Source organism: Vulpes vulpes, chromosome 6, assembly GCF_048418805.1.
Source record: "Vulpes vulpes isolate BD-2025 chromosome 6, VulVul3, whole genome shotgun sequence".
NCBI classification, from domain to species: domain Eukaryota; kingdom Metazoa; phylum Chordata; class Mammalia; order Carnivora; family Canidae; genus Vulpes; species Vulpes vulpes.
In genome coordinates, this window is record NC_132785.1 from 129,276,452 (window position 1) to 129,293,079 (window position 16,628).

Genomic DNA, 16,628 nt, shown 5'->3' on the forward strand with positions numbered 1-16,628 from the left:
CTCTCTCTCTCTCACGCGCGCGCGCTCTTGAGTAAATAAATAAAATCTTAAAAAAAAAAAAAAGAACTGATTCTAGCTTAAAAGAATGCAGAAAAACCCAGAGATTTAAAGCTGAGTATTTTTAGGTTATTGTGGCTTTGAAAGGTTAACTTTTGAGTTCTTTGGAGGTAAAAGAAGTTTTTTGATCTCTTTGAGAAGGGATAAGAAATTGTCAAATCTGATTCAAAAGCAAAATTTCAAAATAATCTGTAAGAGAAATCTCAGTATAGCAGGGGGTGAAAAGAGGGAAAGTCAGGTCAGACAGAATTAAGGTCAGTGGTACCCACATCCTAGGCAGTGCGCCTGTTTGTTTTGGGTAAACAAAGCGATTTCGTTTTCCCAGTTTTCATGCAGAGTAGCACGGCATAAATGATCATCATCTAAGGTAACAGGTGTTCTAAACTACATTTTGGTGGGACACCTGGGCGAATCAGTGGTTGAGCGTCTGCCTTTGGCTCAGATCGTGATCCTGGAGTCCAGGGATTGAGTCCCATGTTGGGCTCCCCTCAAGGAGCCTGTTTCTCCCTCTGCCTATGTCTCTACCTCTCTGTGTCTCTCATGAATAAATAAATAAAATATTTAAAATAAATAAACTGTATTTTGGCATTGGAATTTTTATAATTTTTGTTAATTATAAGTGGACCTGATCTTATGAATATTCACTTTATGAAGTATGTAGCTACTTAGTAAAGCCCTGATTTTGGCATAACCTCACCTTAACTCCAGTCCAGGTTCTCCTTTCTCCTTGCTCTTAACCAGAATGCCAACTGATAAAATAGCTGGGGTGCTTAGCTGGTTCGGTAGGTAGTATGCAACTCTTGATTTCCGGATCATGAGTTCAAGGCTCATGCTGGATGTGAAGCCTACTTAAAAGTAAAAACAGCCTTCCTGTGTAGGTAGGTGTGTGGAGCTTACAATTAAAAGTTGATGATGGGGCAGCCTGGGTGGCACAGTGGTTTAGCGCCGCCTTCGGCCCAGGGCCTGATCCTGGAGACCCGGGCTCAAGTTCTGCGTTAGGCTCCCTGCATGGAGCCTGCTTCTCCCTCTGCCTGTGTCTCTGCCTATCTCTCTCTCTTGTGGATAAATAAATAAAATCTTAAAAAAAAAAAAAAAAAAAAAGCTGATGATGATCTGGAGAAAGAAGCCATATTTTCATTAGAACCCCAGTTTTGGTATATGTGGTCATATGTAGTTATACATGCATAACACCAACTAAAATATTAGAAGCAGATACACAAACAACCAGAGATGTTATTAGGCATATGCTTAAATATACCTTTCTGTATTTCCTAAAATTCCTATAATAGGCATAAAACTTTTATTAAACTAGAAAAGGTGGCTTCTGAGGTGCCTGTGTGGCTCAGTCAGTTAAGCATCTGCCTTCAGCTTAGGAATTGGGCTCCCTCTCCCTCTACCCCTCCTCCCAACCCTTTGCATGCTTTCTCTCTTAAATAATTAATAAATAAAATCGTTAAAAAGAAATAAGGAAGGAAGGAAAGCGCAGACTTCTTTAAAAATTAGAAGTGTGAGGGATCCCTGGGTGGCGCAGCGGTTTGGCGCCTGCCTTTGGCCCAGGGCGCGATCCTGGAGACTCGGGATCGAATCCCACATCGGGTTCCCGGTGCATGGAGCCTGCTTCTCCCTCTGCCTGTGTCTCTGCCTCTCTCTCTCTCTCTCTGTGACTATAATACATAAATAAAAATTAAAAAAAAAAAATTAGAAGTGTGAAATTTCAGCAAAATAGTTGTTTAATCAACAGTACTAATCTCAGGAATGACCCAAAGCTAACTAAATAAAAGCTTATCATCCAGAGAGTAGAAGGGACCCTTATGGATCAAGCACACAATAGCTTATCTAGTTTATAGTTCACATGTATTACATTTACTTTTCCACTTTAAGGAAGAGGAAGCTGATCCTCAGACAGGTGAAATAAGTTTTGCTGTCTTTGAGCCCACAGCAGGTAAAAGGAAGACAGTGTTATAAGAAGCAGTCCTGATGGGGAAGAGAAGAAATTAGCAGGAGACCCAAGGTGGATGAACACCTGGCCATGGATAGTCTATAACTGCCAGTTTGGTTTTGAGTTAATTACATGGGTACTATCGCAGCAGAGCCATCTGATCCTGGGTCTGGGGGCAATTAGGGTCCTCCAGATCCAGGTAATTTATTGGGCCTTGGCACCACATTCCCAAATAACCAGAATGTCGAGTAAGCCCAAGAGGAGACGTGCCAGTTAAAATTAGACCAGGAAGAGTATCCTTGCCTGTCTCTTCTTGCCCTTACCCCTGAATTTTTCCAAATCGGAAAGTTCAAAGCACAAGAAAATTATTTTTAGAGATCCACACAGATATTCAGGTGCTCACTGAGTATTTTGCCTGCGTGAACATTAATGAAGTTTTCATCTTAACAATGATTATTAATCTGTGTCTCTCCTGTGCAGATTGTATCTGCAGTCCAGTACTGCCACCAAAAGCGGATTGTTCACAGAGACCTCAAGGTGAGTTGCAGGGCCCTTAGTCTGTGAGTGTGTGCTCTACCTGTATATGCTCAGTTTTCTGGGTGGTCACAGGTTAGAGTATGTTATTAAATAAGAAAAAGTAAAACCTTTAATAATTGATCCTTTTAATCAGGTTTTGGTACTCATGAAATACAAAGTTTATTAAAAGTATTTTATATTTGAATTAAGGTAAATCATAGTTGGTCCTGAAAAAATAACGTCATACTACCAAACAGCTAGGGGCCTCCCTAAATGTATGCTTTCACCTGAACGGTGCCCTAAGTGCCACCTGGCCACCTCTTCCATGTCTCCGGTCAGCCTTCTCTCCTGGTAACAGCAGTGCTGCTGGAGACCTGCTGCACACAGCTTTGCTTCTGCCCTCACTCTAGGCATAGGATACCGTTTTCTATTTCCCAGAGAACATAGAAATGCCAAGCAGAAACTCACTTCAGTTTCCTAGCAAGCCTGCAAAGCAAGCTGCACCCACACACCCTCTTCACCTCTCAGAACATTTCTCTTATTCCAGTCAGTAGGGCAGCTCTGCCCACCCTGCCTCTGGTTCCTGGGCCCTCTGCCCACTGGCTTCTCACCAGCAGCATTTTCAAAAACATGCTGAATACTGGACTATCTTTTACCAAAAAAACCTCTCAACCCCAAGTCCCCTTCCAGACACACACCTTTTCTTTTCTCTCTCCACCTTCACAGCCGTATCTCTCTAAACATCATCTAGATTCTGTTGGTACATACCTCCTCCCCCTCTGCATGTAATTATTATCCATGGCTTGTCCCTCTCCACAACCCACTCTGCTACTTAGGCATCCACTCTAGTAGCTGCGGTGGCTCCTATATGCTGCCGACCCCCAAATCTATGATCCATGTCAGTAGCCAGAGCTGTCTTCTGGGACCCAGTCCCCAGCTGACAGATGTGTACCCGCTAAGCCCCACTTGTGCCTCAGGTTCAGTAGAAATCCCTTTCTACATGTCTTTCCTTTACCTTTTTGCTTCCTGGACTGTTCATTTTTCATTCTAGTGCCTCATATCCCTCAGTGCCTCCATTTCCTTTGCTCTGCTGTTCTTTTAGTCTCCAGGTGCTTTTGCTACTGTTTGCTAAATCACTCTTGATCACGCTCTTCCTCATCTAGACCACCAGCATTTCATACACTAGCTTCTCATTGGTCTTCCCTGCTTCCAGTCTTTCCTCTCCCTCTCTTGTTTTTTATTTTTTATATTTTTTTTTTAATTATTCATGAGAGAGAGAGAGAGAGAGAGAGAGGAAGAGACACAGGCAGAGGGAGAAGCAGGCTCCCTGCAGGGAGCCCTATGTGGGACTCAATCTTAGGACCCCCGGATGACAACCTAAGCCGAAGGCAGACGCTCAACCGCTGAGCCACCTAGGTGTCCTACCTCTCCCTCTCTTGTCTGTCTTTACTTGTCTGATCTTTTAAAAATACAAACAAGATTGTCATTTTCCTGCTTGAGTTACTCTTTAATGGCTTCCCATTGCCCTTAGGTTGAAAACTTGAACTTCCTACCAGTCGCTGGACTGGCCCTTTCTGTTTGGGCCATGCCCATGTCCCCTGCACCTCTTTTCCACACACTTTCAGTTTTTTGAATGTAAAACATGTTCTCTCTTTCCTTCTCAGTTTTCAGACTATTTATTCTGCCTGCCACTTCATACTCACTACTATTAACTAGGCCTCTAGGCAGTGGTTTTGATTTTTACCCCCTTTAGGAAACCTTCCTGCACATTTCAGTGCTGGGCCCACAGCTCCCCACTGAAGTCAAAGCATAGCTGCTTGGCTTTCTGCCTTTCCCCCTCTAACCAGACCCTGTCTGTCTTATTCACCATTAAATGTTCAGACACAAATATAATGCCAGGTGTGTCATTGGCACATGGTAGATGTTTGTTGAAATAAGTGAAAATTACTATGATCTGTACCTTGAATGAGGTGTACGGCTCTCCCCTCCCCAATAATAGCCACATGCATAGTTCTTTAGCAGTTTTTGTGAAACGTGGCTGTCCACTTAAAGCAAGTATTCATTTTTTAAAGCTGCTTATCATTATTAATTGAAAAAGCTATTTAAATGTTTTTTTATCATGAGGCATTTACTGTTTAAAATATTGCCAGATTTGGGATCCCTGGGTGGCGCAGCGGTTTGGTGCCTGCCTTTGGCCCAGGGCGCGATCCTGGAGACCCGGGATCGAATCCCACATCAGGCTCCCGGTGCATGGAGCCTGCTTCTCCCTCCGCCTGTGTTTCTGCCTCTCTCTCTCTCTCTCTGTGACTATCATAAATAAATAAAAAATTAAAAAAAATTAAAAAAAAAATATTGCCAGATTTAATCTATATTTTGTATCTGTTAACTTTGTTAATGTTAAAAAATTAGAAATTCTGGGTGCCTGGCTGGCTCAGTCAGGATAGCACCTGACTCTTGATCCCAGTGTTGTAAGTTCCAGCCCCACATTGGGTATAATGATTATTTAATAATAAAATTAGAAATTCTAATTTATCTCCTGGGGTTTGTTTTTGTTTTTGCTCTAGAAAGAATGTTTTCTCATTTTGTTCATTAGGATATTTTAACTTTATATCATTACATAAAGCTTTTATGAAATGCCTAATTCTATCACAGTTCTAATTATATTTTGGTTAAATTCCATTTTTGTCTTGATGTTTTCCCTCTAGGCCGAAAATCTATTGTTAGATGCTGATATGAACATTAAAATAGCTGACTTTGGTTTTAGCAATGAATTTACTGTTGGCAGTAAACTGGATACGTTTTGTGGCAGTCCTCCATATGCAGCCCCAGAGCTCTTCCAGGGCAAGAAATATGATGGGCCGGAAGTTGACGTGTGGAGCCTTGGCGTAATTCTCTACACTCTAGTCAGCGGGTCACTCCCCTTTGATGGACAGAACCTAAAGGTATAAGAACCCGTTGTTATCCATGTTCTTCAGAATGCTAAACATATTACTAAATAATGACGGTTAATATTTTAATGATCTGTCAGTATGATGGGATTTCAGTGGGTTCTTTTCTAACCTAAAAATTGACTCACTAGTTTTCTTTCCTCCCTACCTCCCCCTTCCCCCAAGGAACTGAGAGAAAGAGTATTAAGAGGGAAATACAGAATCCCTTTCTACATGTCCACAGACTGTGAAAACCTTCTCAAACGTTTCCTGGTGCTAAATCCAATAAAACGAGGCACTCTAGAGGTAATCACATAAGTGCAAGATAAGTAATGACTTTGGAAAGTCTAAAGTATTTTTAGACTTTTGATTGGTTTGTATGCATACTGAATAGTGTCCTGGGGCTTTTAAAGCAGGGATTGGGACATTAAAAACTTTTTAAAGTTATCCTTTGAGATATAATCCTTGACATGTTGAAAATAAAATTTTCTAAACATTGTGGTTATCAGCATGTTTTATTTTATGCTGCTAATGAATAGTTCACCTTTCAGCAAATCATGAAGGACAGATGGATCAATGCAGGGCATGAAGAAGATGAACTTAAACCATTTGTTGAACCAGAACTAGACATCTCAGACCAGAAAAGAATAGGTAATTTACTCTGTGCCTGCATGCTGATGTGTGTGCAAGCAACATATTTCTTTTTGACCCCTATGGATATGCTAAAATGGGAACAGTAGGAAGTTAAACGTAAGTTATATGAGTCAGCTTGTATGTTTTGTCGTATTTAGGAACTTACCTGTAGTTTCCTAGAATATCACTTAGTAACTCAGAAATAAGTCAACTGCCCATTTATGTTAGAAAATCTATAATGGGGGCACCTGGAGTTGGTTAAGCATCTGTCTTAGGCTCAAGTCATGATCCTAGAATCCCAGGATCTAGCCCCGCTTTGGGCTTCTTGCTCAGCGGGGATCCTGTTTTCTTTCCCTCCCTCTGCTACTCCCTCTGCTGGTGTGCTCGCATGCGCATGGGCTCGTTCTCTCTCTCTCTCTCTCTGTCAAATAAATAAATAAAAACCTTAAAAAAAATCTATGATGTTTTGGGTCAAATAAAGGAAATTATTTTATCCTGCAACACAGTGATTTTTGTATCTAAACAAAACACATAAACTATATTATGTCCTTCTTTTAGATATTATGGTGGGAATGGGATATTCACAAGAAGAAATTCAAGAATCTCTTAGTAAAATGAAATATGATGAGATCACAGCTACGTATTTGCTGTTGGGGAGAAAATCTTCAGAGGTAAGAGTAATTAATCAGAAGGAGCTAACATGATGTTTAGGTAAATGATGGAGCTTAGTAAGTTCTTTTCTTAGTTTTTATTTTGTTAATATGTGTGACATTTGGATGTATCATTTTTAAATTTACCTGCAAATGACAAATCTAACTGCTATGACCATTATGAATTACTGTTTTAGCTTTGAGATAGTAACCTTAATGGTGGGTGTTGTCACAAACTTGAATGTCATAAGTTAACCTATAGCCATTAATAGTTTAGAAATGATGTAAAGTATGAGATGAAGAGAACATTTTAAATTATTTGAAAAAGCCTAAAAAGAAGATCATAAATACCTATGCTTTCATGAGCTTTTTCAGCAGTCAGAAAAATATTTGTACCCAAATTTAAGGTTGTCGTTTTTGTACATCGTGATTCTCCGTCTGCAAATGAAATGTTTGTGAGAGGTTTGTGTGTTATGAGAAGTTTAGTTTCCTAACATACTATTTGGGTCCGTGTTGTGGTTTGCTCTGTTCTTCTCATTTCCTCTTAGCTGGATGCTAGTGACTCCAGTTCTAGCAGCAATCTTTCACTTGCTAAGGTTAGGCCAAGCAGTGACCTCAACAACAGTACTGGCCAGTCTCCCCACCACAAGGTGCAGAGAAGTGTTTCTTCCAGCCAGAAGCAGAGGCGGTACAGTGACCATGGTAAGTTTGAGACCATTCCATTCCAGTGTGTTCTCCTGCAGTCTCTCCTCACAGAAAAGACATCCTAACATTGGGAGCAACCTTTTGCTTAAGGCCTACTGGGATAGGAATCTGACTTGATTTCCTTTCAGAACATTTCTATCCTACCAGCCCTGCCAATGATGGCCTGATCATCTCAAGGCTCTATTCTCCTCAGTACACTCACTCCTCTGGGACTCCTGCTTTAGTCTTTGGTTCTCTGTTCCCACTCTTCCTTATCTCTGCATCAGATATATTTTCCTGAGCATTATCCAACACTTGCTGCAGTAATGAAAGTATTCTAGATTTATGCTGTCCAGTGGCCACATGTGGCTGTTGAGCACTTGAACTGGGAAAATGGCTTTCAGTTTTGCCTAAGCTGAATTTATGTAGCTACAGGTGGCCAGCTGTGGAGAATGTATAGTACCCTAGTTTTGCCTTACTTGATTTAAATTTTTGACCTGGGTCTTTCTCAGCCTCACTCTAGCCGTTGGTGTTTCTAAAACACCCTCACTCTTAAAATATTCAACATAGCATTGAATCTTTTATGAGCCTTTAGACCCTAAAGGATATGGTTACCAAACTTAACAGTTACTCTGCCTTCCAGGCAGCTCCGTGTGTGGGGATCCAGAGACTAGTGTGCATGTGTGTGTGTGCGCATGCGCGCACACTTCTTTGCCTATGACCTGTGAATGTTTTTTGGTTTTTGGTTTTGTTTTTTTAAAAGATTTTATTTACTTATGTAAGAGAAAAATAAGGAGTAGGGTAAGAGGCAGAGGGAGAAGCAGATTCCCCAACTTGGAACCCAACTCGGGGCTCTACCCTTGGACCCTGGGATCATGACCTGAGCTGAAGGCAGACACTTAACCCACTTAGCCACCCAGGTGCCCTTGTAACCTGTGAATGTTAATTTCCTTAATTCCAGCATTCTCTGATTCAGGAATCTAGATCAGGAACCTAGACTACTTGGCCTGGTCCTAACTTCTAAAAATATATCCTCATATGGAGCACTCATTTTTTCTTTTCTGAACATCATCCACTTCCATTCTTTCACCTTGAGATTTGGCACTTACACTGGCACAGAACATTCCAGGTGTGGACAGCTTTGCTTGGTGATGACACTTTGCTTGGTGTCCATCTCTCTCCCTGTTGTTGCCACCTCTGTGTGGTTTGGGCAAGTGTAGCACACTGTACTGATACTGTCAGTAAACTGTCGGCCTGGCTGCTATTCTAGGATATAATGGAGAGCTGAGAACTGTTCTGACACTAAGATTTGTACACATGACATTTGTAAACCTGGTGTTGATCTGGGTCTCTGTCTTTTTGTTCAAGTTCATTGTTAAGGAGGGGTTTTCAGTGCCCCTGGACAATATGGCATTTAGCAAAATGCTTACAGATTGCTCTAAACCACCCAATTTAAAGGGAATTATTCCTAAATTCTTGCAAGAAAAAAACTTATTTTCTTTTTTTTTAGGAGTTTTCTCCTGTCTCTAGTGACCATATTAATAAGTTAATTCTTCTCGAGCAGCCCCAGTGGCCCAGCAGTTTAGCACCGCCTTCAGCCCAGGGTGTGATCCTGGAGACCCGGGATCGAGTCCCACGTCAGGCTTCCTGCATGGAGCCTACTTCTTCCTTTGCCCCTCTCTCTCTCTCTCTCTCTTCCTCTCTGTCATGAATAAATAAATAAAATCTTAAAAAATAATAAGTTAATTCTTTTCTAAGCACATATATTCCTTTTGAGTTGGTAATGCCTTTTTTCCTTAGCTCAGAAAATTTTGGAGTTGAGAAGAGCTTTAGACATTGTGTCATACACTCACTTAACCCCCATTTTATCAATAAGGAAATAAGCCGAGAGAGTTCACCAAGTCTCCCAAGGTTACTTAGAAGAGGGAACGCCTGTGACAGAACCCCTGAACTTCTGGTCCCAGGTCCTGTGGCTCTGTCCACTAACCCACTGATTGATTACCTCATGGAGTACTCTTTTTGTAATAATAATGATCCTTCCTTCTTGGAGCCTCTAATATTAAAAAGTGCAAAATAGAGGGGCATCTGGCTGGCTCAGTCAGTAGAACATGTGACTCTGAATCTCAGGGTCATGAGTTTAAGCCCCAAGTTGAGAGTGGAGCCTACTTTTTTTTTTCTCCCAAAGATTTCTCTATTTATCCATTTATGAGAGACCGAGAGAGAGAGAGAGAAAGAGAGGCACAGAGACACAGGCAGAGGGAGAAGCAGGCTCCACACGGAGCCTGACGTGGGACTGAATCCTGGGTCTCCAGGATCACGCCCTGGGTGAAGGCAGTGCTAAACCGCTGAGCCACCCAGGCTGCCCTGGAGCCTACTTTTAAAAAAAACAAAAAAAAGTTCATAAAAGAATGTTTCAGGAAATCCACGTATATAGAAAATCACTGACTCAATTCTGTGTTTTTTATTCTTTAATGAAGACAGTGGTCAGTAAAGAAAGATTGGTTATGCCTCTGGCTGTGTTCTTTTAAGTGCTAAAAATGGGATAGATTCTATAATAACAGTGTCTTTTTTTTTATTTAAGATTTTATTTATTTATTCGTGAGAGACACACAGAGAGGCAGAGACATAGGCAGAGGGAGAAGTTGCCCTTACAATACAGTGTCTAAAGCACACCCACTAGGGATGCGTGAATTAAATAAATGAAATCTTAAAAAATAAATAAATAAAGCACACCCAATGATACCAAGTAAACAAGCCTGCATCTAACCCACCTTTTAGCTTATTCTTTCTCCTCTTCACATCTCTTCCCTTGTTTCCTACTTCTAGATGCCAATCTAGGTTTATATATGCCTGCTTCTCACAACTTAAGTTTTTTCGTTGGTTCTTAATTTGAGCCCCATGACTGAACCCCCCTAGGTACATATTTTTCTAGGAAGGGTGATCTTCATTAGATTTTCAAAGAGTTCTTTTGTCTTATAAAAAAAAAGAATCACTGGTTTATTAATAAATGGTATTGGGGAACGCCTGGGTGACTCAGTGATTGAGCACCTGCCTTCGGCCCAGGGCACGATCCTGGAATCCCGGGATCGAGTCCCACATCCATCAGCTCCCTGCATGGAGTCTGCTTCTCCCTCTGCCATGTCTCTGTCTCTCTCTCTCTCTCTCTCTTTCTCTCTCTCTTTCTCTCTCTCTGTCTCTCATGAATAAATAAATAAAATCTTAAAACAAATAAAATACATGGTATTGGGGCATATGGCAGTTAACAGAAAAAAAATATTTGCATCCATTTCTCACATCTTAAGGGTGGATTCCATTTGAAATGAAGATATAAATATAAACAATATTGAAATGTTGACACATGAAATAATTTACTTTTTCTTTATAACCTGGACTGGTGAGGGTTGTTCTGACTGTAACCCCAAAAACTAACAACCATGGAAGAAAAGACGTATTTACCAAGTTTAACTACATAAAAATCCCATTTCTGGGGATCCCTGGGTGGCTCAGTGGTTTAGCACCTGCCTTTGGCCCAGGGTGCGATCCCAGAGTCCCGGGATCAAGTCCTACATCAGGCTCCTGGCATGGAGCCTGCTTCTTCTTCCTCCTGTGTCTCTGCCTCTCTCTCTCTCTCTCTCTCTCTCTCTCTCTCTATATATATATATATATATATATATATATATATATATAATATAAATAAATAAATAAATAAATCTTTTTAAAAGTCCCATTTCTAAGACAGCTACACCATGGAACACTACTCAGCAATAAAAAGGAAAAAAGTATTGCTAGGTGCAACTATTTGTATAGATCTCAAGGGAACTATGCTGAGTGGGGGGAAGAAATCTCAAAAGGTATCATGAAATTCATTCCATTCATGTAACATTCTCAAAAAGAAAATTCCAGAGATGGAAACCAGACCAGTGGTTGCCAGGGTTTGGGGAACTAGAGGTTGGGGAGGAGAGAGTAGACAGCCCAAGCAGTCCTTGAGACAGAACTACTCTGGCTTGACTGGTGGTGGGCCAGGGTGGTTAACGTGCATGGAGCTCAGTCACCTGGACATGAGTGGTGCAGGTGGGACAATGTAATCTGAGCCAAGTTTCAAAGCAGATCATCAGTAATGCAGGATGTCCTTAGCTATATCATGCTTTTGAGTAGAAAGATAAGTTAAGGATAATATTACCCATGCTTAGTTAATTCTTGCTTTTTTTATGTTAAAATTCCCAAACTCAGAACTTAGTTGTTTCCCTCCCATAAATAAAACCAAACCTTTGTATACTTCTAATTCAGTTCCACATAGATTTACCATTTATATTTTTGTACAAGCAGTTGCTTGTTTTGTAACCCACACATCCCAACCCGTATTTAATAGATCTAAAACATAAAATTTCATACTGTAGAATAAATGATGAGCATTTGATGCCATTTCTGATGCCACTGGATAACATACATAAATAATATACTAATTATCTTGTTCATTTCAAAAGTTGTTTGAACTCTGAATCTCCTATGCTACCGTCAGAGTCTCCAGATACTTTTTAGTAGGACATGAGTTAATTGACCATCCAGGATGTCCCTAAGTATACTTCTCCTGGGGTAGGGGTATAGTTGGGAACCTCTGTCCTCTTCCCTGTTACTTGCATGAGGAATATGGCATTCCTCTTTTTGTCACCCCTTTCCCTGTGTACTCAAATTCTTGTTTATCTAGAAGATTGAGTACTTTTAAAAAAGACCCAGGATAAAACTTCAAAAGTAATGACTCATAAATCTCTACTGTTCTGTTCCAAAAGGTGAAGGCATCTCTTAAACAAAAAAAGGTTCTCTCACATATACCAGGTGAAGCAGTTCATTCTGCACAATATATGTGTATCACATTAGTTTATTTAACTGTACAGTAACACTCTCTGAAGATGTTTTAGTAGACAACTATCCCTGAAGATATTTCTGAAGTACAACTATTCAAGCTTATAAATTTAAAAAACAAAACAAGGGCAGCCCCAGTGACACAGCAGTTTAGCACCGCCTGCAGCCCAGGGCATGATCCTGGAGACCCTGGATGAGTCCCATGTCAGGCTCTCTGCATGGAGCCTGCTTCTCCCTCTGCCTATGTCTCTGCCTCTTGCTCTCTCTGTGTGTCTCTATGAATAAATAAATAAATAAAATATTTTAAAAATAAAAATAAACAAAACATAAAACTTTAAGTAGAAAGAGGGGCACGTGGGTGGCTCACTGGATGAACATCAGTTTTTGGCTCAGGTCATGATCCCAAGTCAAGTCCCGCATAGGACTTGGCTCAGGTCATGATCCCAGGTCAAGTCCCGCATAGGACTCCCCACAGGGAGCCTGCTTCTCCCTCTGCCTCTGTCTCTTCTTCTCCCTCTGTGTCTCTCATGGATAAAGACAAATAAATAGACATTTTATTTTAAATAAAATCTTAAAAGAAAAATAAAAACAAGTAAAAAGGGACAAGTAAGTGAAATTTCACAATTGAAATTGCATAGGGAAACATTTTACAGTGTTTTACTGTCTTGTATTTTCTTAGTGATAGCAGTCTTGGATCATATAAAATGTATTTATTTTCACAGAATAAAATATAAAACTATATTCTGACTTTTAAAAAGTAAACTCTTTATTTTAGCTGGACCAGCTATTCCTTCAGTTGTGGCATATCCGAAAAGGAGTCAGACCAGCACTGCAGATAGTGACCTCAAAGAAGATGGAATTCCTTCCCGGAAATCAAGCGGAAGTGCTGTTGGAGGAAAGGGAATTGCTCCAGCCAGCCCCATGCTTGGGAATGCAAGTAATCCCAATAAGGCTGATATTCCTGAACGCAAGAAAAGCTCTACTGTCCCTAGTGTAAGTATTGTTAAATTATAGAGCATTCCTAGCACTATAGGATTGCAGTGGCCTGGATGTTTTGTTCCTTTGTTCTTATCCACCTGCAGTGCTGTCCCCACTAGGCCACCATGCCCAGTCTCAACCTATAGAGATCCCCTTCAATATCTGTTTTGAAGTTGTTTCTTGCTGAGCCCCATCCCACTAGATGAGTGTTCAGATCTTTCAAACATCTGCTGAGCTTTAGGTTTTATCAGATGCTGAGAAATTGAAATACCTCATAGCCTAACAGGAAGTTAAGCTGAATGTTAACAGTGCAGACAGAAGCCTAACGGAGTCTATGTAGGATACTGGGAGATCTGATTGCCGGAGGGCCTGGGATGTGGTGTGCATCTTCAGAGGGTTCTTACGATAAAGAACTTTGGACTGAGTCCTCACTGTGTGCCAGGGACTGTGCTAAGTGCTTTGCATGTATTAGCTAAATTTTAAGGTAGAGAAAACGAAAAAAAGTTAGGTAATTGCCTAAAATTATACTGCTGATCTGTATCCATCTCTTAATCTCTATCCTTAACAAATCTCTCCCTTAAGTAGGTAGTATTTCTGAAAGTAAATTCAGTCTACTTGGTTTCAGGAACTTCTGTGAATTGAAATATGCTCTATTTGACCTAATATAGTAATTATTCTTAGCACTCTTGAAGTAATTTAAGATAGCATTTGCAGAGAACATACAATCTTAGGAATATTCTGTAATCACACTTTTTTCCTACAAAGTTAACATGACACAGCCCTCCCTCTACCTCAACCCAATTGAGACACTGGTGAAGCTCTCCTGCCCTTTTTGGGAGGCTTTTATTTTTTTATTTTTTGAAGATTGTATTTATTCATGAGAGAGAGAGGCAGGCAGAGACACAGGCAGAGGGAGAAGCAGGCTTCCCACAGAGAGCCTGATGTGGGACTCCATCCCAGGTCTCCAGGATCACGCCCTGGGCTGAAGACGGTGCTAAACTGCTGAGCCACCCAGGAGCACCCTGGGAGGTTTTTATTTGTGCAGCTCTGGGGATAGGACCTCATAAACCTAAAGGGGTTTGTCTGCTCCATCCTCTGACCTTGTGTTTTATCAGAGTATAATCCCTGTATGGGGCAGCCCCTGTGGCGCAGCGGTTTGGCGCCACCTGCAGCCCAGGGCATGATCCTGGAGACCCGGGATCAAGTCCCATGTCAGGCTCCCTGCATGGAGCCTGCTTCTCCCTCTGCCTGTCTCTGCCTCTCATTCTCTCTCTGTGTTTCTATGAATAAATAAAAATCTTAAAAAAAAAAAATCCCTGTTTGAAGATTTTTTATTTTGGCTTCCTAATGCCATAAAGTTAGGTTGTCACATCACAGCCCTACAATTTAAGTTCAGCCCCCAGCTTTCATTGACAGTTTTGAGGAAGGTAAGACCATCTCCTATGCCTTCTTGGCTTTCTGTCCTTGTTATTCTACTCATGTACACTTCTCCCTTTTGAAGATATAACCCAAACGTTATCAGTCACCCATGTCTGATTACTTAGAAAAATAACATTATTAAAATTTTCTTCCATCTATTTGGAATTTCCCTATACATGGTCTACTCATGCTTTATTAAAGTGGCTGCTTTTCTTTGTTTAAAAATTGTTCTTAGGGGATCCCTGGGTGGCTCAGTGCTTTAGCATCTGCCTTCAGCCCAGAAGGCACACCCTAGGCTAAAGGCGGCGCCAAACCACTGAGCCACCTGGGCTGCCCCTAAAAAAATTTTTTTAAAAAAGGATTAGAAATACAAGGTAAGGGGATCTCTGGGTGGCGCAGCAGTTTAGCGCCTGCGTTTGGCCCAGGGCGTGATCCTGGGGACCCGGGATCGAATCCCACGTCGGGCTCCCGGTGCATGGAGCCTGCTTCTCCCTCTGCCTGTGTCTCTGCCTCTCTCTCTCTCTCTCTCTCTCTGTGTGTGTGTGACTATCATAAAAACAAAAAACAAAAAAAAAGAAACAAGAAATACAAGGTAAATATACAAATAAAAAATAATTAAAATGAAAAACAAAAATCTAAGCCTAAGAATTAAAACTATAAAACTATTAGAAAAGACACAGGGGTTAAGTCTGAACAACCTGCATTACACATATTCAGAAATATGACACCAGGACGCCTGGGTGGCTCAGTGGTTGAGTGTCTTGCCTTCAGCTCAGGACATGATCCTGGAGTTCCAGTATGGAGTCACACATCGGGTTCCTGGCAGGAAGCCTGCTTCTCTGTCTGTGTCTCTGCCCCTCTCTCTGTCTTTCTCATGAATAAAAAATCTTAAAAAAAAAAAAAAAAAAAAAAGGCACCGAAGCATGAAAAACAAAAAAAAAAGATAAACTGCACTATATCAAAATTAGATACTTTTGTGCATCAAAGGATATTACCAAGAATGTAAAAAGAGAGAACCTACAGAATAGGAGAATATATTTTCAAATCCTATATTTGGTAAAGTTTTAACATCCAGAATATATAAAGAACCCTTACAACTCAACCACAAAATTACGAACAGTCCGGTTTAAAGATGTGTTAAATAAATAGGGGGAATCCCTGAATGGCCCAGTGGTTTGGTGCCTGCCTTCGGCCCGGGGCATGATCCTGGAGTCCTGGGATTGAGTCCCACATTAGGCTCCCTGCACGGAGCCTGCTTCTCCCTCTGCCTGTGTCTCTGCCTCTCTGTGTCTGTCATGAATATATAAATAAAATCTTAAATAAATGTATGTATGTATGTATGTATGTGCTAAATAGGGACGCCTGGGTGGCTCAGTGGTTGAGTGGCTGTCTTTGGCACAGGGCGTGATCCCGGAGTCCCGGGATTGAGTCCCACATCAGGCTCCTTGTGTGGAGCCTGCTACTCTCTCTGCCTATGTCTCTGCTTCTCTCTCTCTCTCAAATAAATAAATAAAATCTTTAAAATATATATATAAAAATCAAAGCTACGATGAGCTACCATTTTATGCCCACTAGGAGCTATAGTAAAAACCAGAAAATAACAAATGTTGGCAAGGATGTGGAGAAACAGGGACTCTCAAATATGGTAGGAATGGAAAATGGTGTAGTCAGTGTGGGAAAGTTTGGCAGTGCCTCAAAACAGTAATCATTGAATTATCATATGAGCTAGCAATTTCATCCCTAGGTATGTATCCAAAAGAAATGAAAACAAAAATCCCCATAGAAAATTACACAGAGGGATCCCTGGGTGGTGCAGCGGTTTGGCGCTACCTTTGGTCCAGGGCGCGATCCTGGAGACCCGGGATCGAATCCCACGTCGGGCTCCTGGTGCATGGAGCCTGCTTCTCCCTCTGCCTGTGTCTCTGCCTCTCTCTCCCTCTCTGTGTGACTATCATAAATAAATAA

General features: G+C 41.1%; 1 protein-coding gene across 9 annotated transcripts in view; it reads left to right on the forward strand.

Moving 5' to 3' along the window:
- Positions 1–16,628, forward strand: part of MARK3 (microtubule affinity regulating kinase 3) — a 122,878-nt gene that overhangs the window by 87,394 nt on the left and 18,856 nt on the right. For 6 of the 9 annotated variants that reach the window (XM_026012640.2, XM_026012641.2, XM_026012644.2 and 3 more), the window contains exons 7-13: positions 2,477–2,533; positions 5,218–5,454; positions 5,626–5,745; positions 5,991–6,090; positions 6,631–6,743; positions 7,271–7,424; positions 13,042–13,259. In XM_026012640.2, coding sequence (XP_025868425.1) covers positions 2,477–2,533; positions 5,218–5,454; positions 5,626–5,745; positions 5,991–6,090; positions 6,631–6,743; positions 7,271–7,424; positions 13,042–13,259 — 999 coding nt within the window. The remainder of the gene's footprint in view (positions 1–2,476; positions 2,534–5,217; positions 5,455–5,625; positions 5,746–5,990; positions 6,091–6,630; positions 6,744–7,270; positions 7,425–13,041; positions 13,260–16,628) is intronic. The other 3 variants (XM_026012642.2, XM_072762398.1, XM_026012649.2) reach the window with 1 other exon arrangement.